Source organism: Elephantulus edwardii, unplaced genomic scaffold, assembly GCF_000299155.1.
Source record: "Elephantulus edwardii isolate Elephantulus edwardi_28Jun2011 unplaced genomic scaffold, EleEdw1.0 scaffold00226, whole genome shotgun sequence".
Taxonomy (NCBI): Eukaryota; Metazoa; Chordata; class Mammalia; order Macroscelidea; family Macroscelididae; genus Elephantulus; species Elephantulus edwardii.
The window spans coordinates 1,232,602-1,259,786 of NW_006399976.1; the positions used below are offsets into that span (position 1 = coordinate 1,232,602).

Sequence of the window (27,185 nt, forward strand, 5' to 3'; positions counted from 1 at the left end):
GCGAAAGCCAGTTCTGAGAACACACACTGTGTGAGCCCTTTTATGGGACTGTCCTTGGAGGGAGAACTTAGCAGGTGCTCAGGCTGGGCACGGGAGACGGATGAAGGGGCAGCAGGAGGGGCCTGAATGTGGTGTGGACACAAACCTCTCCACAGGACAAATTGACAACACACTCTCTCTCTCTCTCTTTCACACACACACACACACTCACCCACATACTCACACACTCTCTCTCTCATGAACTGTGGACAGTATCAAGGATATCATCCATGAAGGAAGCAAAAGGTCATTACAAAAACAGGGGAGGAAGAAAAGACCAAAATGGATGTTGGAAAAGACTCTGAATACTGGACTAGAGCCAAGAAGCCAAAGGGAAGAAATTAAAGACTTCAACAGAGGCTTCAAAGTGCAATTCAGGAAGACAAAGCAAAGTATTGCAATGAAACGTGCCAGGAGCTGGAGTAAGCAAATAAAAAAGGAATACCCCCTCAGCATTTCTCAGACTGAAGGAAAACAAATTCAAGCTGCTCTTCAACAAATATGAGCTGCAATACATAAAGACGTTATGGGCAAAATCTTGAATGATTCAGGAAGCATCAAAAGAAGATGGAAGGAATAGAGAGGCACCATACCAAAACAAACAGGCGGACACACAACCATTTCAACAAGTATCACAGGATCAAGAGCCAATGGTAAACAAGCAAGTTCAAGCTGCTCTGAAGACAATGGTAAAAAATCAGGCCATAGAAACCAATGGCATACCAACTGACATGTTTCAAATGACAGACGCAGCCCTGGGTGTGCTCACTAGGTTGTGACAACAAATCTAGAGGACAGGTAACTGGCCAACTGACTGCAAGATATCCATATTTATTCTCATTCTCAACAGAGCCCATAGAATGTGGAAATTATTGAGTATCATTAATATCACATGCAAGTAAAATCTTGAAGCTTTTAAAAAAAATAACTAAAACAGTACACTGACAGAGAACTGCCAGAAATGCAAACTGAGTTTAGAAGAGGCCATGGTAATAGGGCTGTCACTGCTGACGTCAGGGATCTTGGTTGAAAGCAGAGTACTACAAAGATGTACTTTTTAATCAACTGTGCAAAGAAATTTGATGGTGTGGATCACAATAAACTGTGGCTAACACTGAGAAGAATAGGAATTCCAGAACCCCCAATTGTGGTCATGCGAAACCTTTACCTAGACTAAGAAACTGTTGTCTGAACAAAGTGAGGGAACACCTGCATGGTTCAAAATCAAGAACAGAGTGCGGCAGGGACACATCCTTTTCAATCTGAGAGGCTGGACTTTATGAAGAAGAATGTGGCATCAGGATTGGAGGAAGACTCGTCAATTACCTGTTATGCAGATGACACAATCTTCCTTGCTGAAACTGAGGACTGGAAACGCTGGCTGCAGGAGCGCAGGGACTGCAGCCTTCAATATGGGTTGCATCTCACCATCAAGAAAACAAAATTCCTTACTATTAGGTCAAAAGGCAACATCATGAGAGAAGGAGGCAAGTTTTAAGTTGTTTAAGTTTTTACTTGCTCAGATCCACGATCAACAGCCTTGACACCAGCAGTGTGGAAATCAAAAGGCAAGTTGCACTGGGAGGCTCTGCTGTCAGGGACCTCTCCAGAGCGCTGAAGAGCAACGGTGTCATGCATCTGAGAGCCAGACCTTAACTAAGGATAACAGAAGAACTGAGGCCTTTGAACTGTGGTGCTGGAGAAGAGTACTGTACATCCCATGGACAGCCAAGAGAAAAAGCAGATCTGTCCTGTTATTGTTGATTGTCTTCGAGTCAAGAACAACTCACAGTGACCCTATGAACAAAAGGCCTGAAGCCCCTCTACAGCTATCGACATTTATCAAAGTTCATAGCGTTTCTGGAGGCATGTTTTTTTAGGAAATGGATGCCACTGAAAAGGGTGAAATCAGACTGCCCCTTAGAGGCAAAGATTTTGAAGTCTGTCTCACAAACTCAGCATTTTGTCAGGAGGGGCCAGTCTCTAGAGAAGCAGATCATGCTTGGAAGGGCAAAAGGTCAGCACAAGAGAGGAAGACCCTGGATGACATGGATTGAGAAAATGACCCTGGCAATGGGCTCAGGCGTGTCAGAAGGGGGTGAGGTTAGTTCCGATAGGGCAAGATGCAGTGCCGCTGGCTACAGGGTCACAGTAAGTCGTGGCTGCCTCGAGGGCACCGACAGCAACAACATACACATAATACACACACATGTGCACACACATTCCCTACATGTTCACATATACACAAGGATGTGTGCGGTCTCCCTACACACAACTGCTCACACGGACCACACACAAGAAGGATGGGCAATCTCCTCCTGTGCGATTAACTACCTCTGAAAATACCATTTACTCATACACTGACCCTCATTCACACAACCGATCCAGCTCCTATACACTCATGTTGCACAAACACACGCACACATGCACACACACTCCCACAAATGAGCACCAGGGCACTGTCAAGATCCTGCCGCCTCTGTGGGCTCTGTCAGCCATTCCCACTGGGGGACTGGGTGGGGCTGCCTTATCTCTCGGGGTGACTTTTTTTTAGTTGCACGAGAATCTAGAATGATCTCAGTAAAGATTTCAACTACAGAACGATGCTGACAGAGAAAGGAAAGGAATGAGGTCATCATGTGGCCAGCCCAGGACAACTGGGGAAGCGACGGTGCCCAAACTAGGAGCGCTCTGGGGACAGAGGGTGGACTGTCACTGCTCAGGAGGAGACTGGTGAGGAGGGGGGCAGTGAGGGAGCAGCTGACGTATCCTTGTGTGGACAACGCACCCCTGTCCTGTGGCACCCCGAGCCCCTGCTGCCAGCCCGGTGCCCGCACCTCAAAGCGCTCGTCCTCACAGCGGTGCAGCTGCTCCTCGTACGGCGTCTTCTTAGAGCTGACAAAGGTGGAGTCTTCGGACCAGGAAGGGAAGGAGACCCAGGTGTCGTTCAGCACCTGCACCGGGAGATGCAGTAATAGCCCCGTGGCTCAGCTGCCATTGTCATCACCATCTCTCATTGCAGGAGACACCCAGACAAGCAAGGCCACCCTGATTTTACAAGAAACTGCTTATCATAGGCGATAAATGTGGTCTTGACATTCCCGTGGCCACTGAACACACTACCTCAGATGTTGGCCGACCTCTCTCCATAAAAGGCTGGATAATAAACATTTTAGACTCAGGTGCTAATGTGCTCTGTCCTTACTACTGAACTGTCTATAGAACTGGAAAGGAGCGTGGCTGTGACTAACCAAGTCTGATATAAGCAGGCCAGGACTTGGCCCTTGGGCTGAGACCCCAGGAGCACACCCTGCACCCAGTGGGCACCCTTGAATTCTGCAAATGTCCAGTCCATCTGTGGGTAAGTCGGCCTGGTGTTGGCCACACACGACAGAATGAAATGCTGCCTGGTTCTGCAGCCCCAGGATCAGACTGGGTGACCCACAGGGTTTTTCACTGGCTGACCTGAAGGCAGTCACTAGTCCACGGTTTCCAGTCTGTCTTAGCCTGGAAGCTGTGCTAACATCCGTTCAGAGGCATAGCGGTACAAGCATATTGCTGACAGACAGAGAGTGGACGTGCCTGAGGTGCGCTGACCAGGAACAGAGCTCCTGCACGGAAGGTGAGTGTTCTCCCACTGAGCCCCACTGCCTGGTACCCCCTTCTCACAGCCTGTGTGCTGTTATTAGGGGCTGTCAATTTTGTCACAGCAATGTGTTATAGAGTAGAACTGATCTATCATGTTTTTTATGCTGTAATCTTTCAGGGAGGAGACAGCCAGGCCTCGGTCCTATGGAACCACCTGGGGAGATGGGCAGTTTAAAATTACCAAGTGAGTAACCCAGTGCTTAATCACTGAGCCACCAGGGCTCCTGGCCCACCTACTAGCCCGAGAAAGAGGTCCCTGGTAAAGTCAAGCGTGAGCTCTGACAGAAATGATCCCACCATACACAACGCCCGCTCTGAGCTCACCAAGGCAGCCGTCAGCGAGAAAGCTGCCTTCTCTGCCCAGCTGGTCGGCCTGCCACCTGGCACACAGTCTCTCATTCCTGGTATGGGGCTATGGACACGAGCCTCCTTGTACAACGGACAAGCCAACTTAAACCCAGTGGGTGTACAGGTCTGCCTCGAGCAACTGGACCACGGCAGGGGCACAGGCTCCCTGCAGCTGGCTGTCTTCCCTCCCTGTAAGTGGCTGTCCCTTCCACACGCCGGGAGCTGGGCTTCTTTGTGAACATCACCGCCCTCCCCACAGCACTACCTCCTTGCAAATGGCTGTCCTCCCGCTGCACTTGGGCTGCTGGTAGGTCTTGGGCAGCGCCCGGTAGCTGGAGCCGATGCGCTTGCAGGATGCGTAGTCGATCTCCCGACTGATCCCATCCCCTGACCGGTCACTCAAGGGTGGGGCAAAGGACAGCTCCTTCACCCCCAGGAAGGACTTGAACTGGGCAAAGAGTTCTGGAAACTTCCTTTAAAAAGAAAAACGAGCAGGAAGTGAGCACCTCAGGGCCTCAGAGACCCAGGCTTTCTGAGTGTCCTCTGGGTCACTAATGGTCAGATTTCAGCACAGGGAAGTGAGGTGCAGATGCCTCCTCCTCCAGGCTGTCTCCCGCACCCCCCATGCCCGTGACTCACAGGGAGGTCTTGAGACTCATAAGCTCACGCTAAACCAGCAGAAGCCAGGGCACCAGGGGGGCCCGGGTCCCCAGTGACCTTCCTGAACCAGAAACAAACTGCAACCCAGACCCTTTTGTAAATAAAATCTTTAGTGTGTGTGTTGTTTTGTTTTTTTTTAAAAAAAACAACCCCACAATAGGGAGCTCTGGTGGCCTAGTGGCAAGATGCTGTACTGCAATCCCAGAGGTGAGCAGTTCAAATCCACCAGATGCTCTGCTGGAGGAGGGGCAATCTCCTGTACCAGTCAGATCTGACTTGATGGTGTACACACACACACACACACACACACAAATAATACAATTAAATAAAAAATAAAAAAATTTTAAAAACCCCACCCCACCCCAATAATCATTTAAGAGCCTCCCCTCCCTATCTTTAGGGTCACCTCCCCCCGCCTGTAGATCTTGTCCCAGGAGGGTGGCCGGGGGCACGGCGGCAGTGTACTGCTCCATCAGCTCCACAGAGTGGTCGACACTCTCTTCTCCACACTGCTTGGACACAGTGGGCAGCTCCAGCTCCTTACACACAGGGCCACCTTCTCCGTCTCCTCTGCCATCATTGCCATGCAGGATATCTGGTGCCGTGCCAGAGGCCCTCTGCGGACAATGCCATCACCAGCAAGCTGCATTTGTTGTCCCGGCTGTCAGTGCCAATCTAGTCCTCACACTCAGGTCACTAAAAAGATCAAGGTAACCACCCTGAACCTGAAAGAACTTGCCCGTCTCCAGCAGGCTCTTGTTGGCACTGGCACGCTTCTCCCCATCCATGCCCGCCATTCACACTGCAGCACCCACAGAAGTCCAGGGCAGAAAGCTATCTTGTATTTGACAGTAGATTTGGACATCTTTGCAGACAATCTGCTAAGATCCACCTTGCCTGGGGCGGCAGCGGTGAGGTCCAATGTCTGTCCGATCTTAGTCTGATAGGAACTCTCCCTCTGGTTCAGATAATGGGGCTGATCTCAGCAGCAGAGCTTCAGCAGGCCACAGACAGACGAATCCAGCAGCCTGGTGTCACTGACGGCATCCAAACTCTGCCTGGCTTCCGATACCAGCAGGGCTGCCCGCATCAGGTAAGGGGTGAATTCATGATGTCATCTAATACAAAGAAACGCTGGAGCAGTTCCACACACCAGCCCACCGTCGGGGCCTGCTGCAGACTATCCGCATCCTGCTTCCTGGCCTTCCCCAGTGCCTACAACACCTCCAGCACCATATAACCTCAGCTGTACCTGCCTCCAACTGCACTATATTCCAGGACCTTCCTGGGCTGGGCAATGGCATCTCCCATTTCTGGGTGCCCTAAGTCCTCCTCAGTCAGTATCGGGAGAATCAGGGAGAAGGGCTGGATGAAACCCTGCTTCTCTGGGGCACAAGCTTCTGATTCTGGCCTCCATTCTGAGGGAAGAGCAGAATGCTCTGGTCTTGCTTGGTCCAGATCGTTGGTGGGGTATTGCAAACAAATTTTTTTAGCACAAAACCACATCCATTTGTGTATATACTGCTTATACTTGCTTTTGTATGACAGGGGCAATGTTGAATTGTCACAACAGAGACTAGGTGGCCCCAAAGCCTGAGGTATTATTATCAGCTCCTCCAAACATGACGCTCGCTGCCCCCACTATGGTCTCTGAAGCCTAAAGAGGGAGCCTTCGCTCTGGACCACTTTAAACTCTTTTCTTTTTGGTTGCACACAAACTCTCCAGACAGAGGGAGGATCACCACCTTTCCCGTCCCATGTGCTCTGCACCTTAGGGAGTGCTCCTTCCCTCTTCTTTAGGGAGGTACAAAGGGACAAGCACTCAGCTTCTAACAGGAAGTCTGGACACTTGAGCTGACCCAGAAGGGCCTCAGAAGGAAAGGCCTGGCTGTGCTTGGGAACTCTTTGAGTTTCTGAAACCCTACAGAGTGCAGTCCTACTCGGCCTGCTCTGGGGGTGTTCCTGTGGCCTCACTGTGCCCCCATTTGCTTGTCTCTGTGTCTACACTGCTCGGCCTAAAACGCACAGGGCCCGCTCTGCACAATTCAGTCTCTTATCACGTAACAACAAAAACCCGTCCTCCTGGATGGAGTCACATCACAGGTGGAGAGGTCAGGACTTGCATATGTAATGGGGACATCTCTCGAACACTGTCATTGATAGGATGAAATGCTACAAGCGGAAGCACATGGGAAACACGTATACAGCAGGTGTGAGAACCCCCCCCCGAGCCCACCTGGGACCCTGTTTCCATCAGCAAAGTGAGCCTTGGTTTGAACACTTATAAAATGGACATCCCTGTCTTCAGAGGCTCAGGGACTGAAACCAGCCATCACCAAGGCGATTCCAACTCATGGTGACTCCGTGAGTGACAGAACTCCTTCATCAAGTTTTCTCTTTTTTAAAAAAAACCCTGCTGCTGTTTTGAATAGCCGAGTTTTTCTGAAGCAGATTGCCAGGCCTTTCTCTCGATGAGCCTTTGGCCTTACAGCCTTCCTGTCAGCGGCTGTGTGTGCCACTCAGGGACTGCAATTTTGACTACAGATTGCCACTGATCCAGAGACTGGGGGACAGGACGTGCATGCACGTTGTTGTGAGGTGCCAGAGTCAAGTATGACTCAGAGTGACCCTATGAAACTGAGCCCTGCCCTATCCCGTGGCGTCCTCACCGTCACTGACACTGGAGCCCACTGCTGAAGCCACTGTGTCAATGTACCTCAGGCGTCTTCCGGTCCTTTGCAGACCCTCCATTTTTCCAAGCACGATGCCTCTTTCCAAAGAACAGTGTGGCCTAGCTGCATGTGCAAAGTAAGAAAGCTGAAGCTTCGCTGTCTTTGCCTCCACGCAACACTCTGGCTGCACTTTTCTGCGACACATCTGTTGGTTCTGGCATTCCCAGGACAGGCAGTGCTCTTCTCCAGCACCACAACCCAGAGGCTTCAGTTCATCCTTATTCAGTCTCATCCTTATTCACACACAGTTTCTTAGAACTACCCATGAAACTACCAAGATCTCAATGAGAGAACAAAAGCACACTGTCTCTTTAGAATCAAGCATCAACAACAGCGGGAGGGGTGTGGGTTCCCAGGCCCGGGATGCCGCTCACCCCAGGAACGGGCTGACCAGCTGCAGGAGCTCGGAGCCAGACACCAGCTCCTGGTTGAAGAGCGCGATGCAGCGGAGGAAGTTCTCGTAGACCTCTTGGCTCTTCAGAACCCGGCGCACCTGCAGGGAGGGGACAGGAGAGGTCACACGGGTCCCGTGAGTGCATCTGCCACCCATGAGTGCGGCCTTGCCCAGCCGCCATGCAACTAAGGTGTCACTCAGCTTGCCCCACCCACAATCAGAGGGCCCTGAACTTCCCAGCTCCCTTGAAGATGTCAGCTGGTGCCGTGTGTCCCACTGCCAGTCTCACTTTGCTGGCCCCTGGGACCCAGATGTCACCAGGGATCCCCACCACCCCACTGTCCGTGTGAGTAGTCTCTAGGCCAATGCCGGCTTGGGGTGGTCTGTCTGTAAGGTGCACACACGGCCAACTCCCGTGGCTAACGTCACCTGCCAAGGACATCCCCACTACCCGCCCTCCACTCTACGTGACTAGCTCGGGTCTATGGGCAATGACTTTGTTCTGCTTGACCCTAAGCACCAACCCCACTAGAGAAAGGGAGGGTGGGGAAAGCTTCACAGCTCAAGGGCAGATGTGTCCTGCCCACCTGCTCTGGGGTCCTGTCTGCCACACCCTCAACTGCCTCATGGCCCAGTTCTTCCATTTTTCTGGAGCTGCCACTCGCTGCACTGAAGTCACTAAGTAACTAGTCTCAACCGGGCCTGGGAGGTTGACTCAGCCTACTCAGGCCACAGGGCCTCACCTTGTCGAAGAAAGAGAACTCCTGCAGGGTCCCATACTTGCCCACGGCGGCGATGGACAGGTCCTTGGTCCCACGGAGCTTCATCTTCTTCTGCAGAGAGAATCTGTGTGTGAACGCTCTGCTTTCAGGACGTCCTGGATCCACCTCAGACCAGAACAGCAACCTGGACGCTCCAGGCAGCAGAACCAGAGTATGTGATAGGTAGGGACCCCAGGCAGCAGGGGATCGTCCTTCTAGGACCACCATATACTGCAAAGTTCTCCCCCCTCCTGTGAAGGTCAGCTGGACCCTCAGTTCTGAGAGGTCCCTTAACTGTGCAGTGCACCTCCAACTATGAAGACCGGGACCTCCTGTGAGTGCGGGGTGCCACCTACTGTGGTCAAGACCAACCAAGACTTCATGGTGCCCCCCAACTGATGCCTCCTGAAGGTCAGTTGGGCATCCAGCGGGTACTCATCCAGGAAAACAAACCCACTGCTGTCATCCGCCCACTGGTTTTCTGAGGATGTAAGCCTTTGGGGAGACAGCTCCTCTTTCTCTCGAAGAGCACTGGTGGATCTGAACCGCTCATCTTTTGGCTGAGAGTCTGATCCATTACACACTACACTATCAAGGCTCCTTGGTAGGCATCTGGCCCTTCTCAAACCCTCCATGCTTTAGGGGAGAGGCTGGCAGTTCCATACAGATAGGCATGTAGATCAGCCATGTAAAGCACGGCATGGCAGGAGCCCTCTGATCTCTGACATGTGACCCCAGGTCAGTACATAAACTGCTTCAATTGGCTACTGGCATCTCTGGACACGGGAGCCCTACAGAGAGCCGGGCGAGGAGCTGGGCACCCCGTTCAGTGGCTGCCGGGCACAGCTGTACTCTGTGGGATTTTGCGCTGGCAAATGGGGCAAACTGGGTGTTATGTTCACACCCTCCAACTCCTTCCCTGAAATCACTATTTCACGGGATGGTGGGACGACAGGACATTACAAACCACTGATTTCTGAAAGTCACTCAGGTAGGTAATTTGAGGTCAAGACAAACCAAACTAGATCAGAAACCTGGGTCTGACTCTGAGTTTGCAGGTTTGGCTAGAGGTCCTGCAGAGAAACCCCACCCCCAGTACGAGTCCTGATGCCAGAATAGGCCAAGCGCAGAGGTCTCTGTGGAAAACCACCCGTATGTGGCTTGTGCCTACCTTGGCTGGACCAGACACGGGGCGGAGCAGTGAGGGCCGGGCACGCTTCTTGCTATGTTCTGGAATCTTCTCTGGCTCCCCCTTTGGGGTACTGTTCATCCCACATGGCCCATTTCCTGTGAACTGAGCACAGACAGGGGGTCAGTACCACAGGCATGCTGGGCCTGAGCACTGGTCTTGGCACATCTAAGCATGCGTGTGCCCACGAGGTATCCATGCCCAGCGGAGGGACCAGGCCGACTCCAAGTCCCAGCACCAGCTCTTTAAGGCTTCTGATGACTGATTTTTCAGAAACAGATCACCAGGCCTTTCTTTGAGTGGATTAGTGTGTGAAAGCTCTCAGCTGAGCTGCTGCAGATGCAGAGCCAGGATGCCTCGTCTTCGAGGTCAATGAAGCGCCGGGGTAGGAGGCATAGCGTCTCTGCTGAGTGGCAGCCCTTGGACGTGCAGGAATGACACAGATGAGGAGGATGGCTGAGACGGAGAGAGCAGAGGCATTTTATGAGGAATGGGGTCAAAGAAATGTGGGATCTGGAGCTCCTAGAAGAGCTGAGAAAGGGTGGTGTGGATTCTGAGGGGCTGAGCTCAGCCCTGCACGTACACCTGTGGACAAATGACACCCACCACTGCAGAGGCCCCAAGATAGGACCCACTCACCTGGTGCCTGTGGTAGCCCCACTCACTGCCCAGAAACTGACACTGTAAGGCAGGTGGCGAGAAGACTATCTGCTGGATCTGTGTCTAGATTTCCTGGCTGGAGCCGCTCTGGGGCACTGAGCATGGACCAGGCACCCCTGGGGAGAGGGGGCGAGGTCCACAGGGGGATGTGGGAGACTGTGGCTGGGCAGTGGTCTGCAGGGCTCTCCCCAGGCTGCTGGGTACACATGAGACTGTAGGTGGGATGACCATGACAGCACCCAGACTGTGGGCGTCAGTCCTACAATAAGCAGAGGCTCTAGCTTTCTGTTTAGGGGTATTTTCAGAGGAGTCCTCACTCAGGGGTGCCTGGGTAACACAAAAGGGTAGACCTTCCATGGGATGACACCTTGGAATGGAAAAGGTTTGAGGCAAGGCTGAAGAGGAAAGAATTAATTATGGATCAAATTTCTCTCTCTTTCATTGCTGTTGAGGCAGAAGTGACTTGTAACTGACCCTCCACTAGGTTTCTGAGGCTGTAAATAGGACAGAAGGACACTTGTCATCTTTCTCTTGCAGAGCTGCTAGAGGATTTGACCGCCCAGAGTCTTGGCACAACTCCCTACAGATCACGTCACCAGAGCTTCCTGTGGCTCAAACAGTGTCCTCTGAAATGCATGGTGTAAATCATAACCCCTATGTTGTTGTTAGGTGCTGTTGAGTTGAGTATGACCCACAGTGACTCCGTGAACAACAGATCTGAACCCTGTTCTATCCTGTGCCATCTTTACACTTCCTGACACACTAGAGCCCACTGCGGCAATCACCGTGTCAATCCAGCTGGTTGAGGGTCTTTCTCTTCGACCCTCCACCTTTTTATGCATCATGTCCCTCTTCAAGGAACAGCCCATCCTAGCAACAAGCCAGAAGCATGTGAGGCAGAGTCCCATCATCCTTTCCTCTAAAGAGCACTCTGGCTGCACCCTCTCCAAGACATATCTGTTCTTTTGGCTGTCCATAGGATGTTTGGTATTTTTCTCCCACACAACTCAATAGTATCAATTCTTCTTCCGTCACGCCTATTCACTGTCCAGCTTTCAGATGCACAGCAAGTGATCTGAAAAACCATGGCCTTAATGAGACACACCTTAGTCCTCAAAGTGACATCATTACTCCTCAATAATTTGGAGAGGTCCCTAATTGCAGACTTTCCCAGTGCAATATATTTCCTTATTTCCTGACTGCTGGTTACCAAGAGTAACTGCAGCTCCAAGTAAGATAAAGGTGCTGATAGTTTCGATCCCCTGAAGAAAGATTAACCCCTATACTGGTGGTTATAATCCCATTTGGGAATGGATGGGTTTTGGGTTTTTTTAAATTAATGAGACAGAATCAGTGCCTCATCTTGAGTAAATCTTTTTAGAGATATAGAAAAAGATTAACAAGTAAGCCGAGACGAGACAGGGCTCGAGATATGCCAAGTCCCATGAAGATTGCCTGGGAGCTCAGAAGCGACAAAGCTCACCCTCTGGAGCCCAGAAGGAAAGGCTTTTTCCTGGAGCCAGTGCGCTGATCTTGAACTCCAAGCCTCTTACCTGGAGGGATACAACCCTCAAGACGGATTACAACACAACATAAAGAAAAATGGGGCTCCCGATCGAACTGGCAAGCATCAATATATGAACAATATATGAACAATGGGGAAAAGGCTGAAGTTGTCAAGGACTTCACTGTACACAGGGTCACAAGCAACATCCACGGGAACAGCAGTCAGGACACAATGAAGAATTACATGGGGAAAATGCGTTGCAAAAACCAACAATTCTCTTCTCATGTGGTTCAAAAGCAAAAATTTCCCACTTAGAACAAAGGTACATGTGATCCTAATTACATGAAAAAACTGGACAATGAAAAAGCAAGTCACAAGAAGGAACTGACACATTTGGATTAAGATATTGGCTAAGAATACTAAGTATCGAAAACTGCTGGGAGGAATCCATTCCTTTTGCAGGAAATGCAGTCAGAACGTTCCAGAGAAGGGAGCTTGGGAAGCGTTTCACTCTCTTACTTTAGACAATGTTCTGTGATTCACAGGATTTTCAAGGGCCTGTTGCTTCAGAAGTGGAGTATTCAACACACCATGGACTGTCAAAAGAACAGAGGAATTTCTTCTGGAGGAGATGCAACCGGGGTGCTCCTTGGCAGTAAGGATGGTGAGACCTGTCCCACATATTCTTGGCACGTTACAGGAGTTGAGTGGGGGAAGGGATTGGAAAAAGACATCACTCTGGGAAAGGTGGGGTCAGTGAAAGAGAGGAAGCTCAACAAGGTGAATTCCCACAGTGACTACAACAATGGGCTTGAGTGTGGCAGACTGTGAGAATGGCCCAGCGTAGGGCAAGCTTTTCTCTCTTGTTCATATGGTTGCTAGAAGTTGTAGTCAATAAAGCAGCCTATGCAAAAGCATCTGACCGTCTGGACCACAACAACTGTGGCTGACTTTGAGAGGAATGTTGGAATCTCAGAACACTTGACTGTGCTTATGTGAAACTTATTCTTGGACCAGGAGGCAGTCGTCAGAACAGAGCTAGAAAACACTGCATGGGTCAAAATTGGGAAGGGTATGTGTCAAGTATGTGTCCTAGCTCCAAATCTTTTCAATCTATATGTGGACCAGATTATCCAAGAGGCTGGGCTCTATGAGGAGAAGTGTAACATCAGGATTGGAGGTAGACTTATCAACAATCTGTGATATACAGATGACACAACCGTGCTTGCTGAAACTGAGGAGAACATGAAGTGCTTGCTGCAGAAGGTAAAGGATTGCAGGCTTCAATAAGATTAAAGCTCAACATCAAGAAAACAAAGATTCTGACCACTGGGCTGATTGGCAGTATCATGACAGATGGTAAAGAGATTGAGATTGTTAACAACTTTAGTTTGCTTGGCTCTACAATCAACACTCTTGACCAGCAGCCAGGAAATTAAAACACGAATTGCACTGGGAAAGTCTGCTGTCAGAGACCTCTCCAAGGTACTGAGGAGCAACAATATGAGTCTGGAAACTAACGTGCGCCTGATAGAGGCCATGGTCTTTGCCATTACTTGCTATGCTTCAGAGAACTGGACAATGACTAGGGATGATAGAAGGAGAACTGATGTTTTTGAGCTTTGATGCTGGAGAAGAGTATTGAATATACCATGGACTGCTAGGAGAACAAACAAGTTTGTCCTGGAGAGGGTGAAGCCAGGGTGCTTCTTGGAGGCAAGGATTCAGAAGCTTCGTCTGACATACTTTGGACACGTTGCAAGGAGGGACCCGTCCTTGGAGAGGGACATCATGCTTGGGAGGTGGAGGGACAGCGCAGGAGAGGAAGCCCTCGATGAGATGGATTGATTCAGTGACTGCAGTAATGGGGATAGGCGTGTCAGAGTCAATGAGATTGGCAAGGGATAGACAGGGTTTAGGACTGTAGTACATAGGGTCGATACGAGTCACAAGCGACTCGATGGCACATAACAACACCACCACCACCACAATTTCAGACACACCATCAAGAAAGATCAAAGAGAAGGAGGGCAGGCTTGGTAAAGTTGAGGGTCTGTAAAAACGAGGGGAAACCCTCCATGAGACATTCCGATACAAAGGCCACAACAATGGGCTCAAATACACCGAGAACGGTGCAGATGACGCAGGAGCGACTTCACTGTTATACACCAGGTCCCTGTGAGTCAACAGCAATTAGCAACAACAGGAAACTCGCAGCTCACATCATAATCTTTGGAGGGATGACAGCTCTTTCCCCTTCAGACCAAGAGACGTTCTGACCACTAGTTATGGAAGAATATACAAAACACATATTGGAAAAGGACTAGTAAAAAATAACCTCTAATTGCAGACAATATGATCTTATAGTTACAAAGTAAAAAAACAAAACCAAACACCCCAACCAAAACCCTAACTAAAAACCTAGTAGAGCTAATAAGAAAATTCATTCAAGTGATAGAGGGCACAAAGTCGACAAGTATTACTTGGGTTTCTATATACCAGCAGTGAACAATCTACAGAGGAAATGACAATAATTCCTTCTACAACAGTATCAGAAAGAATACAACACTTCTCCAGAATAAATCTAACCAGGAACTGTACAAGGAAAATGTAAAAATATTGCTGAAAAGTAACTAAAAGATTTAAGTAAGTGGGAAAACACCCCTTGCTCTCGGACAAAGAACCAGAGTAAGTCATCTATGGATTCAATGCAATCCTTGTTCAAATCCCAAGAACTATTTAACACTCAGGGAGCTTCGAGGGACCGCCAGCTAAAACAATGTGGGAAGAGACCAAAGTAAGAATCATACTTTGCAATTTCAAAGCTATAGCCATCAAACAGTGTGTGGCTGGCATCCAGACAGACACAAAGATCAATGACATAGAATCAGGAATCCAGAAACAAGTACGTGCACCCACCGGTTTTCAAAGTCGGGTCAAGTCCCTCCAGTGGAGACCCTTTCAACCAACAGTGCTGGGACACCTGGACAGTCACAGGCAAAACAATGAGGTTCCACTCATGGTGACCTGTACAGTATAGGGCAGACTGCCCATGGGTTTCAAGGGTATAACCTTTACAGGAGGAGGTTGCCAGGTCTTTTCTCCTATGTACCACTAGGTAGGTTCAAGCTGCTGACCTTTCAGTTAGGAGAAGAGCATCTCACTGTTGTCACAGCAAAGCGCATCAGAAAAGGTCTTGTTTTCATGACAGAGTAATAGTAAAAAAGGTATGATTTTAGGAAGTTCCAGTGGCCTAGTGGCAGGAAGCTGCACTGTAATCCCAGAGGTATGTGGTTCAAATCTACCAGATGCTATACTGATGAAGGAGGGGCAATCTCCTCTGGTACCAGTCAGATCTGATTTGAGGGTACACACACACACACGTACGATTTAAGAATAAAAAGATAAACCACCACATTTAAAAATGGATAACGGACTTGAACAGGTAAACACGTGGCCAGCAAGCACATGAAAAGATGGTCACCAGCACTGTTTTGAAGGGCCGCTGAGTGGACTGATTCACAGCCACCCAGATCCACACCTTGCCCTACCCCCGCCCCATCCTCACAATCCTTGTGTACCTAGACCCCTGCGGCGGTCTTTACGTTAGTGCATCTTGTTGAAGGCCTTCCCCTCCTTCAGGAACCCTCTACTTTTCCCAAGGCCGGACCTCTCCTGATAACATGCCTAAAGCATACGAGAAGTCTCACCATCCTTGCCGCCAAGAAACACTTCTTCCAAGATAAGATTTATTTGCTCTTTTGGCAGTCTGTGGTATATCCAATACTTTTCACCAAAGTTTAAATGCTTTCATTCTTTGGTTTTCCTTATTCACTGTCCAACTTGCACAAACATATGAGGCACCTGATAATAACATGACGTGGGTCAAGTCACGTCCTATTTCAGCCCAACTTTGATCTGTCCAGCTTCAACTTGTTAGAACACAAGACCATTCAGCCTTGCCCAGTAGGGGGTGGTGGAGTCCTGGTCCTCCCCTCCTGCACCTTCCAGAGGGGCTGTGGTCACAGGTCACCGGCAGGCTAACCTGAAGCAATACGATCTAGTTATGGCTTGTTAGGAAGATATTCTGGGCCATCAGAGGCCCAATATCCAGGCTTAATCTGGACACAGGGGCACCTGGAGCCTGTGAGGAGGAACCCAGGCGTCTATGCTCCTGGAGGTTTGGAGGGGAGACACGTGTTCCCAAGAGCACCAAACCTGGCCTCGCCTCCTTGCCTGTCGAGGGACCGTCACCTCAGAGCACCTGGCCTGTGGGGAGGGTGTTACACTTACCAGGGATCGTTTCGCCTCAGGCAAGAACTGGCCAAACTCGGAGAGCAGGTCCTCCTGACCCCGGAAGAGGTTGGCCACCTCGGTGAAGACTTCTTCTTCAGACATGCCTCGGAATGGCCGGCCCTTCGTGCTCAGCTGCTCCTTCTGCGGAGAGTGGGAGAGAGGACACGAGGTTACCCCAGGACAGAGGCACTGCCATGCTCACTGAGCCTGGAGATGGCACGAAGGGCAGTTCACAGAACACAGAAGTGTGGTGGGCTTTCCCTGAGGCCTTGCCCCCATCCACACGATGCCTGGGCCAGATCTTCACCACAGGGGACAACCGCGGACTGCTATCTTGATTCTGGAGTTTTGAGGGGGGGTCCAGATGAGCCTTAGCAGGCTGATGAATGCAGGGGGTGGACATGCAGGGCTGTACAAGGCCCGGGCCCTGGGACGCCAGGATGGGTGGCAATTTTGACTGGAGAGGGTATGGATTTGGCACTGGGCCTAGGAGGGAGGAGAGGGACAGGGGAGGAGGGGCCCTCCAGACTCTGTCACCTGAGGGCCGGCGGAAGGGAGACTACAGGCTGACCCAGAGAAGAAGGAACAAGATGCCGACTCCAGGGGAGGCAGGAACCATCAACAGGGTTTCGGTCATGGAAACTGTATCAACCTTACACCAGAGCATGTGACAGAGCAAGCGTGGCAGCATCACGGCCCTCCCAGTTCCTGATTCCACAGTCCACAGCCACCTAGTGAAACCCTGAACTACAGGCATCGAGGAATGAGGAGACAACGATGTCCCCATCCCCTGAACAGGAGAATGTCAGGAAATACAAGCTGGCTGGTAAAATACTAATATGTATTTTAGCCTGTTGTTGTTATTGATTGCCACTGAGTCAAGTGTGACTCACAGCGACTCTATGAACAAAAGATATAATGCCTTTCCATAATGATTGTCAGTTCCAAGTTCATAGAGTTTCCAGCGGCATGTGATTTAGGAAGTGGATGCCACTCCTGCTTCCAAACCTGTTCTACAGCTGGGACCTCCACCAAACACTGTCCACATTGGGAAAACATTCTCGTATTTGATACCCCAATGGTACAAAGTTCAGCATCACAGCAACCCAGGTTACTTCATACTGCACACTGACAAACAGTGATTTACAAAGTGGAAGAGTGTTCCTCCAGATAGAAACAGCACCAGTTTAATTTAGCAGTGGTTAAGTGTTGTCAAGTCAAATATGACTGAGATTAAGCTTTGCACAAAAGACCTGAACTCTGTTCTGTAACTAACATCATTTCTGTACATTTATAGAGTTTGTAGAGCTTGTATGTTTATTTTAACACTTGTTTAGGGAGCCCTGGTGGCCTCCTGTTTAAGGAAGTGTGCTGTAATCCTGAACGCACGTGGTCCGAATCCATCAGCTGCTCCAGAGGAGAAGGGGGGAGGGGCATTTCCTCCCATACAATTAAATTAAGTGCCTCTGAAAACCTGGTGGAGAGTCAGTTCCGATTTGACTGTACACAACAACAACAACAACAGAACACTTGCTTAAAAAGGAAAAGATCACTTGTCTCTCAGTTCCTGGTATACCTTTTCCAAATGGGAAAGAGCAAAAGCCATTCCGAGAAGAACACAAACGACTCTTACATATGCTGCCATGGACTGAGGCCTGACAGGGCAGCTCCACCTGCGCAGAGCAGAACTGCGCTCCAAAGGGTTTGCGATGGCTGACTGTTCAAAAACTGATTGCCAGGCTTCTCTTCCAAGGCACTTCCAGGTGGACTCAAAGTGCCAGTCTTTGTTTACTAACTGAGCACATCAAACAGAGAGCAATGAGAAGGTGTCCCCGTGCCAGAGTTCTTAGCAGCCTGTAGGTGTCCATCTGGGACGTGGGGGAAGCGGTGGTTTGGTGCTCCAATTCTTGCTCTCTCCATGGAGAGCAGGTCTGACTCTTGGCCGTGCGTAGCCATCACCATCTGTCAGCAGCTTGTTTGCTACTTTGCTGAACAGGTTTCAGTTGAGCTTTCAGGACGAGATAGGCTAGAAAGGCCTGGCAACCAACTTACAAAAATCAGCCAAGGAAAACCAAGCACAACAGCTGATCCACACAGCTGCTGGGGACAGCACAGTACAGGGCCGAGTTCTGCTGTGCTACGTGTGGGCCACCATGAGTCAGGCACCAGCTTAAAGGCAGCTAACGATGACAACAACAAAGTGTATTTATTTTTTAAATAAAATTTTTATCTTATGCGGTTTACTTAGAACAAAGTTTATTTCTTAGTCTTCCCTGCCAACAGATGCCTCAAGAGGCAAATTAACAAAGCAAAACAGAATCTCACAAGATTTCATGATCAAGACAAGAAACTGATCACCTCCAGTGCTCAGTGGACGCCGCCCTACCTGGTACGTGTGCAGTATTTCCAGGAATGAGCGGTAGATCTCCGGGTGGTCAAGGAAGCGGGTCTTGATCTTATTGACGTAGCTGATGGCGTTGTTGAACTCCACGGAGTCTGACTCCAGGGGCACCTGGGGCTTGTCCTCCTTATACAGCACCTGCTGCTTGAAATCATCATTGTAGTCGCTGTGGTTGTGTGAGTTCTCCTAAGAGCAAAGTGAAAACATCAGACACAACCCTCCACATACGGCCAAGATATTGAGATGCTTCTGGGGGCTGAGAGGTGGGGGAGGAGGGCTAGACACATGCACACAGAGGCCTGACTTTCTGTGTGTGCCTGGGCAGCTCTCACTAATGCCTATCCACAACTACAGAAAGGATAGGTGTGTTTAACAAAGACTGTCCCTTAATAAAACACTGGTATTCGCAACACAGGTACAAAAAGTGGGGGTGTTCTTTCCAGAGCTACGCTTTAAGGTGTTCACAGGTCTTTTCATACCACCAGCAGGACTGTGTGAGGTGTGGGGCTGCCTGCTGTCACAGTGCTGGGATGTGTTAAAATGATGCGGGTACCTGGGTGGTACAAATGGGAAACACACTTAGCTTCCAACTAAAAGGTTGGAGCTTCAAGTCCACCCAAAGGGACCTCAGTAGAAACCCGATGTACTCCCGAAATGCCACTCAAAGGGTGTGATCTTTTAGAAGCAGATCACCAGGCCTTTCTCAGGTACTTATGGGTACACTTGACCCTCTAACGTTTCAGTTAGTAGCTGTTGCTGGTAGATATTATTAAGCGTTAGTGTTGTGCTGCTGTTGGTGTCAGTTGATAAATGACTCATAGAGAATCCATGAACAATGGATCTGAACCTAGCCCTCTCCTGTGCCATCCTCACCATGTCTGACACATCAGAGCCCACTATTCCAGTCACTGAGGTAATCCATCTCGATGAAGGTCTTTCGCTCTTTATTGGACCCTCAACCTCTCCAAGTATGAAATAAGTCCAAGATACGTGAGATGAAGCTTCACCATCCTGGCCTCTTACACCCTGGCTGCACTTTCTCCAGGGCATATTTGTCTGTTCTTTTGGCAGTTGATGGGATATTCAGTACTCTTCTCCAACACTACAACTCAAAGGCATAGATTCTTTTTCTGTCATCCTTAGTCACTGTCCAACTTTCAGATGAATAACAAGTAACTTAAAAGATTATAGTTTGAATCAAATGTGCTTTAGTCTTTAAACTGACAACACTGTTCCTTAACATCTTAGCAAGGCCTTGACAGATTTACCCCTTTTGATTTCTTGACTGCTGGTGGCAAGGGTGAAATCACTGATAACACTAATCTTTTCTCCATCTATCATGATGTTGTTTATTGGCTGAATATTAAGAAGTTTTGGCTTCTTGGCATTGACTTGTAATCCACACTGAAGGCTATAGTCTTTGATCTTCTGCAGCAAGCTGTTTCAAGTTCTCTTCACGTTCAGAAAGCAAGGTTGTGTCATTTGCATAAGGCAGGTTGTTGATGAATACTTTTTTCTCTGTACCACCTAGAGAAGATCCCTTAACTCACTGTAAATGAAATAAAATAGCAAAAGAAAGCTATGCTTTCCTCCTGTGCAGCTGGAATTCCAACTGGAGCCACGGCAGGCCCGCCACCCCTCAGGTGTATGCCAAACAGGAATGATGACAACACTCTCCAACAAAGCCCCACCCTGCGCCGAGCCTTCAGGTGTCTGTCACTACAGCCCAGCACCTGGTCTCCAGGATCTGGAGCATCTGCTGCAAGGCCCCCTTCTTCAGGAGTCTTCTGAACATCCTCTGTCAGCAAGGTTTCCTGAGACATCCCAGCTCTGCCCTGCTGTTTATCTCCAAGGCATGTACTACCTCCAAGACACAACATGCTTTCCTTACTTATTCTGTGGTCTGTGCACCTGATGAGAATGCAGGCTGAGAGAGTGGGGGCGGGATGCTGCCCTTTGCCTGGATGGATGTATGGACCAGAGTGGGCGCTGTGCACACATGTGGGTGACCAGATGATGGACATGGAGTCGCACTCTCTTTACTCGGCATCTGGCACAGCACCTGCTCCTGCTGCCAACCTGAGGAAGTCACTGACTGGGGGACCTGCCACTGCGGCCTCACCCGGGCTTCAGCAAAACCTGGCCGAGCTCTGCCAAGGCTGCACCACACTGTTGCCTGGGTGCCTTTTTGGGTACCGCTGGACAGTCTGATCTTAGGAAGCAGGGATGCAAAGACTTCAAGCAGCCAGAGTCCCTGTGTCATTTCTCCTCAGTGGCAGACCTGCTTTGGAATGCTGGAACACGCTCTCATTGATTCTCCGTTAGCATCTCTGTCTCTCAGTGCTGTCGGAATCAAACCCCACAGCGCGGGTGGCTGATAAGTTCTGGGGCTGTAAGTCTGAATGAGGCTGGGGGCGTGCTGACTCCTTCAGGGGGCTGACAGGACCTGCTCTCCCCCAGCTCCCGGTGCCCATGGCAATCCTTGGTGCTCCTTGCAGCTTGTAGTGTCTCTGTCCTTCCCCTGGGTGTGACTGTCTCTGTGTCACTCTCTCCTTTTGTAAGATCACTCAAAAGAGGTTAGGATTCAACAAAACATCAAAGCTCACTGTCATCCACTAGATTCCAAACTATTACTCCAAGATGATTACATGTGAACTTGACTGATAACACTGACAAGGACCCTAAGTCCAAACAAGGTCACATGATATAAACTTTTTTTTTTAATTTTTTTAAAATTTTATTATTTTTGTGTGAGTGTACCATCAAATCAGATCTGACTGGTACAGGAGATTGTCCCTCCTTCCCCGGCAGAGCATCTGGTGGCTTCGAACCGTGTGCCTCTGGGATTGTAGTTGCAGCTCCTTGCCACTAGGCCACCAGAGCTCCCCATGATATAAACTTTTGTCATCTGTGATACTGAGGATCCAGGGATCTGCACTAGAATTCCTTTAGTGTGCATGGATGTGAGAGTGAGGGGAGTCAGTAGGTGTGGAATTTGTCTTTAAATATGACTTCTGTTAGCCATTGTTTGATTTTGCTATGTAGATGGATGGGAGTATGTGAACGGGGCCTGTTAGTCTATTTATAAAGGGGATTGGCCAGTCTTGTTCTTGAATTGAGCAAGATAGCAGCAAGGGGGAGACACCTCTTCTGGTGCCATTGAAGAAAAAGCAAGACAATGTGTGACACTTTTCCTGTTCTAGCTACATCTATAGCTAAACTGGAGACATAAGATGAGACCTTGTTGGAGGGAGAGACAATGTTGGCAAGACTGAGAACTTTGTTGGACAATTTGAAGTGAGAAGCCAGTATTGGCAGGACTGAGAACTTGGAAACACTGGCCAAAGTCTCATGCCTGCACGCACATTTTGGAAGCTGTCTTAACTGTATTCTGTTACCAATCTGGATTATAACCTTTTGACTTCCCAAATATGGTTCTGTCATCTGTGATCTATAGTAAGCTTGGTGTTGAGATGAGTAGATAGAGATATGGGAGCATGGGGGACATGTCTGACCTCATGGGAGTTGATTTTGTGTTACTGATACTGTTGACAGGGACAGTTCTCCTTTGAAAAGTTGGTAAAGCTTAGATATGGCTGGCACCCCCGCCCCCACCGTGGCCCTTGCTCTTTTTACTCCCAGGTAGTGACTCTTCCCCCCCACAAAGGAGACAGAAGGGTCTGATCATTCCCAGGAAGTCTCAGAGTGCCACACGTCCCTCTAGAGTACAGAGTGCACCAGTGACAAGACCAAGAAGTACCCGAGACCAGGGCTTGACATGCACCTCTCAGACAAGGATATAGGGTCCCAGTCAGTGTCATCAGTCAAGTTCACATGCAGCCATCTTGGAATAGGGTAGGGTCTACCAAGTGACAGTGAGTTTGAGGCTTTTTGGAATCCTGATCCTGAGTGGTGTCTTACTTTCTTAAACATGCAAAGTAAGGAGTTTCAGCTTGAAAGGATAGAGATACAAGTGAGAGGATCAGGAAGGCACTTATAAAACCATTCAAAATGTACCCACGGATACAATAGGATTCCACTTCACATCCACTAGGATGGCTATAAAAAGAAAACAAACAAAAAACCACCAAAAGCAATGAGTACTGTAAAGGACGTGGAGAAATGGGAATTCTCATCCGCTGCTGGAAGGCACAGGAAATGGTGTGGGAGCTGTGGAAAGCTGTCTGGTGGTCACCCGGAACGACCACGATGTCTCCGCTGTGTACTGTTGAGGTGGAAATGACCCATTGCTGATCCTCCAGCAGGTTTTCAGAGGGACTTCAATTGCATGGAAGGGGATGGCCCATCTTTCTCCTGTGGGGCAGCTGGGGGATTTGAACCATGTACCTTCAGGACTGTAGCATAGTTTCATATCACTAGGCTACCAGAGCTCCCTAGAATTATTACCTTACGAGCCAGCAATTCCACTTCTGGTTATCTCTCCAAAATACATGAGAACAAGATCTCTAGCAGACACTTGTATACCAGTGTTCAATCCACACCATCCACAATAACCAAAAAGGAGAAAAAACCCAAGTACCCATCAACAGATGAATGGAGATATATGGGGTGGTCTATTCATACAGTAGAATATTACCCAGTCATAAAGGGAAATGGAGTCCTGGTGGGTGCTATGATACAGATGCATCTTGAAAACATTATGTTCAGTGTCTTACTCTGCTAGATCTGCTACAAAACCAAAAAATAACCCCAAAAAAAGCACAACAAACCCAAACAAACCAACCACAAGTGGACAGCTTCAACAAACAGAAATTTATTCTCACAGTTCTGGAGGCTAGCAGTAGAAATTCAGGGCACTGGCTCTAGGAGAAGGCTTTCTCTCTGTTGGTTCTAAAAGTCCTTGTCTCCTTTCAACACATACAGCCTTGGCATTCCTTCTGTCTTGGTATCAATTTTTTTTCCAAGAGATTCTCCACATAGGGACCCTGGATCCAAATTCCATGTACCATTTCTAGATCTTCTTTCTCTGTATTATCAGAGTTTTCCCCTCTCTGACCATCAACCTTGACCATCAACCTTCGTTTATCTCTTATAAGATAACAGGTGTTGCTCACCCCCTAAGGACATTCTCCTTGCAGTGTATCCTTAATCCTTTTACATTTAACTGGCTTGGATTATGGAGGGAGCTCTGGTGGTCCGGTGAGGAGAAAGATGGGCACACCCCACCAATTTGATTTACAGCCTCTTAAAACCCACTGGGAGGGTCAGCTGTGAGTTCTGACTACACATTAGTAACAATAACATTCATTAACCGATAACAGGGGCTGTTACATAGTAACTGCCACAGGACATCGTTACATCCAAACAGAGATCATGACCCAGGCAAGTAAACATACTTTGGGGGACAAGTCAATCCATGACACTAAGAGAAAAGCCAAGTGCATTAAGAGCATGATGTCACCGAGACAAAATATCAAGAACAAGTAAATGAACAGACAAAAGCAGGTTAGTGGTTACCAGGGCCCGAGGGAGAGAGGAATGAATGAGGAGCACCATCAGTGGGACTAGAATTCTTGTATGGGGGATGAGACTGCTCTGGAGATGTTGCTGTTGGGTGCCATCAAGTGGCCTGCACCCCTATGAACCACACACCTGAACCCTGCCCTAGCCTGTGCCATCCTCATGCTCTCGAATACGCTAAGCCCACAGCTGCAGTCACTGTGACAATTCATCTCACTGTGGCACTGCCTCTCTTTCTCCGACCCTCCACCTTTCCCAGCATGATGGTATTCTGCAAGTCCTAGTCCCTCCTGACAACATGCAAAGTACATGAGATGAAGTTTCACCATCTTTGCCTCTAAGGTGCCACAGGTAAGGAATGAAAAACCTGCGAGTGGACTAAAACGCATCTGAATTTGCACTTAAAAAAAAAAAAGTGAGGGAGCTCTGGTGGCCTAGTGGCAAGAAGCTGCACTGCAACTCAGAGGTGCGCAGTTCAAATCCACCAGATGCTCTGCTGAAGAAGGAGGGACAATCTTCTCCTGTACCGGTCAGATCCCGTTTGATGGTTACATACACAAAATAATAAATTTTTTTTAAAAAAAATAAGTGACATTTATGTTATGTGAATTTTACTTAGCTGTGAACAAGCAAAACATTTTTTTTTTTAAAAAAACCACACTTTTTTTTAAACTTCAACTCAACTTAGAACCTCTGCACAGCTGACTCTCCCCTGGGTTTCTGCAGCTGTAAACTGTATGGAAGGAGATCACACACCTTTCTCTTACCAAAAATGGTAAAGCCGCATGCCTTACCAAGTCAGGGCAGCACTGGCCCATACTCTGTCAAACTGTGTTCCTGACACTTGTCTTTCTCCTCGGCAGCCCTCTGCTCTGCTGGATCACTAAGGACTTACCCGGGTCCTGGCTTTCTCTGTCCCTGTCCCGGGCAAAGCATCCAGTAGTGCCTTTTCCAAAACTCTCGGCTTTCTAATCCCTCCATGTCCTGGTTGATCCTCCACAGCTCAACAAGGACTCTAGTCTGGTCCCGCCCTTCCTGCACATCTGCCCCTGGAACCTCTCCAGGCCCCGCCCTGTCCTCTAGGCATTTAAAAAGCCTGTATTACAGCACTTCTGTACTCCTCTCACATCTGCTCATCTGAGGCCCCTCCTGGCTGTGCACAGCACAGGGAGCAAGTACTTCCTCTGCACCCAGATGCATGAACCAATGTGGTAAGAGACAGACAATTCGAGTTTATGGCCATTGAGCTGGACCATCCAGCAGGTTTTCACAGGCTATAATTGTACAGATGTCCATCTTTCTCCCATGAAGCAGCTGGTGATTTGAATTATTGTCTTTGGGTTGACAGCATACCTACCTACCCAATAGGGTCAATGGACTACCCCAGCCAAGAGAATGACAGAATTTCCAAATGACCCTCCCCTCCAAGGTGCTGTGCTTCACTCTGAACACTCCAGCCTACCCAGGGGCACTGCAGAAGAAAGGCCTGGTGACGTGCTTCCATAAGCTAAGAGAATCCCATGGAGCAGTCTAAATGCCACTGAGTTGTAGACAACTCACAGCCACCCTATGAACAAAAGACATGAACACGTGTATAACGTTCATCGTTACTCTAAGTTCAAAGAGTTTCTGGAGGCAAGCTATTTTGGAAGTGGATGCCACACAGGGCACCACCATGAATGAAAAGTAAATAATTCTTATTCTGTGAGCTACACGTTTGCTGTTGCTGTTGTTGTGAAATCCACTTGGATTCAAAGCAATCTCATGTGTGCAGACCAGAACTGGGCTCCCGGGGACTTCTGAAAGCCTTCTGGAAGCAGACCACAAGGCCGATCCAGCGCTTCTGCGTAGGGTTGAACTGCGAACTTCGCAGCTCTGACAAAGCACTCAGCCAGAAGTGGTCATCTCTGCACACAATGATGCCACAATGGTCTTAAGCATGACCGAGATCAAGAGGACAGCGCAGGACAGGGCACAAGACTCAGCTCTGCTGTTCACAGGGTTCTTTTCTTTAAAAAATGCACTGTGCACATTTTCTCCCCCCCCTTCCTCAGCCCACTTTGCAAGGCATCCCTTGTTCCAGACTGTTCTCAAACATGTAATGCATAATCATCTATTCCTTTTGGACAGTTCTTCCTCTCATCTGTTCTAATTGTCTATCTGCTCTTTCCCATTTCCCCGCCCCCCCCCCCATGTCTGTCTTATTTTATAACAGCGGTATTACTATGAGTTGGAGTGAACTGGATGGCAGTTAACAACATGTCCACAAGTGGTCAACCCAGCTCACCACCAAAGGGGATAGCTCCAGGAAGTGGGGCTGCTCTGAGGACGACCCAGGAGCAGAGAACCCCTGCTCTGCTGCTGATGCCTGTTTCCTGCCACACAAACGTGTCTGGCGCCCTGGGCACTGTCCTTGGAACAAGGGTACAAGCCATGAACGTGCCTTGTTGCTGAACAAACAAGGAGTAAGAGATGCTCACTCCTTCCCAGATAATTGAGCAGGGTGGTATGAGGTCGACTCCATGGCTCCCTGACAAGGTGACTGTGGCTTGAAAAACCAGATCTCAAATGACCCTGACTGGCCAGGTCACCGCCTGCCCTCCACCAGTGCCCCCAACAGCTCCTCCCTCCATGCTCACCTGATGCCAACACTGCTCACACACAGCACATACCATCTGTCTGTCTGCTGGCTTCTCACCTAAATACTCTAGGCCAGAGGTCCTGATATGGGGCAACTGTGCCCCTGTGGGCACTGGGCAACATCTGGAAAACATCTGTGGGGGTCATGACTGGGAGGTGCTACTGGAATCAAAAGAGTGAAGACCAAGCTTGATGCCTTCAATGCACAGAGTGGCCGCAGCACAGAGGATTCTGAACTACAGTGCTCTGCACCGAGGGCTAGTCAAAGGCGGGGACCCTCTTTCTCAGCACCAAAGAATGTCCTTCTATATTTTACAGGATTTATGAAGCCATAAATTAGGGGAGCTCTGGTGGCCTAGTGGCAAGAAGCTGCACTGCAATCCCAGAGGAACACGGTTCGAATCCACCAGATGCTCTGCCGGAGAAGGA

The 27,185-nt window shown here is 49.1% G+C and overlaps 1 protein-coding gene and 1 pseudogene across 1 annotated transcript in view; both read right to left on the bottom strand.

Annotated features, from left to right (window-relative positions):
* The window catches only part of SIN3B (SIN3 transcription regulator family member B), a 41,851-nt gene that overhangs the window by 8,043 nt on the left and 6,623 nt on the right, over positions 1 to 27,185 (bottom strand). Inside the window, exons 4-10 of the mRNA XM_006898274.1 lie at positions 18,621 to 18,821; positions 16,232 to 16,375; positions 9,754 to 9,876; positions 8,565 to 8,654; positions 7,802 to 7,920; positions 4,301 to 4,508; positions 2,877 to 2,993 (exon numbers count right to left, since the gene is read on the bottom strand). Coding sequence (XP_006898336.1) covers positions 2,877 to 2,993; positions 4,301 to 4,508; positions 7,802 to 7,920; positions 8,565 to 8,654; positions 9,754 to 9,876; positions 16,232 to 16,375; positions 18,621 to 18,821 — 1,002 coding nt within the window. The remainder of the gene's footprint in view (positions 1 to 2,876; positions 2,994 to 4,300; positions 4,509 to 7,801; positions 7,921 to 8,564; positions 8,655 to 9,753; positions 9,877 to 16,231; positions 16,376 to 18,620; positions 18,822 to 27,185) is intronic.
* On the bottom strand, positions 4,699 to 7,446 carry LOC102855990 (annotated as a pseudogene).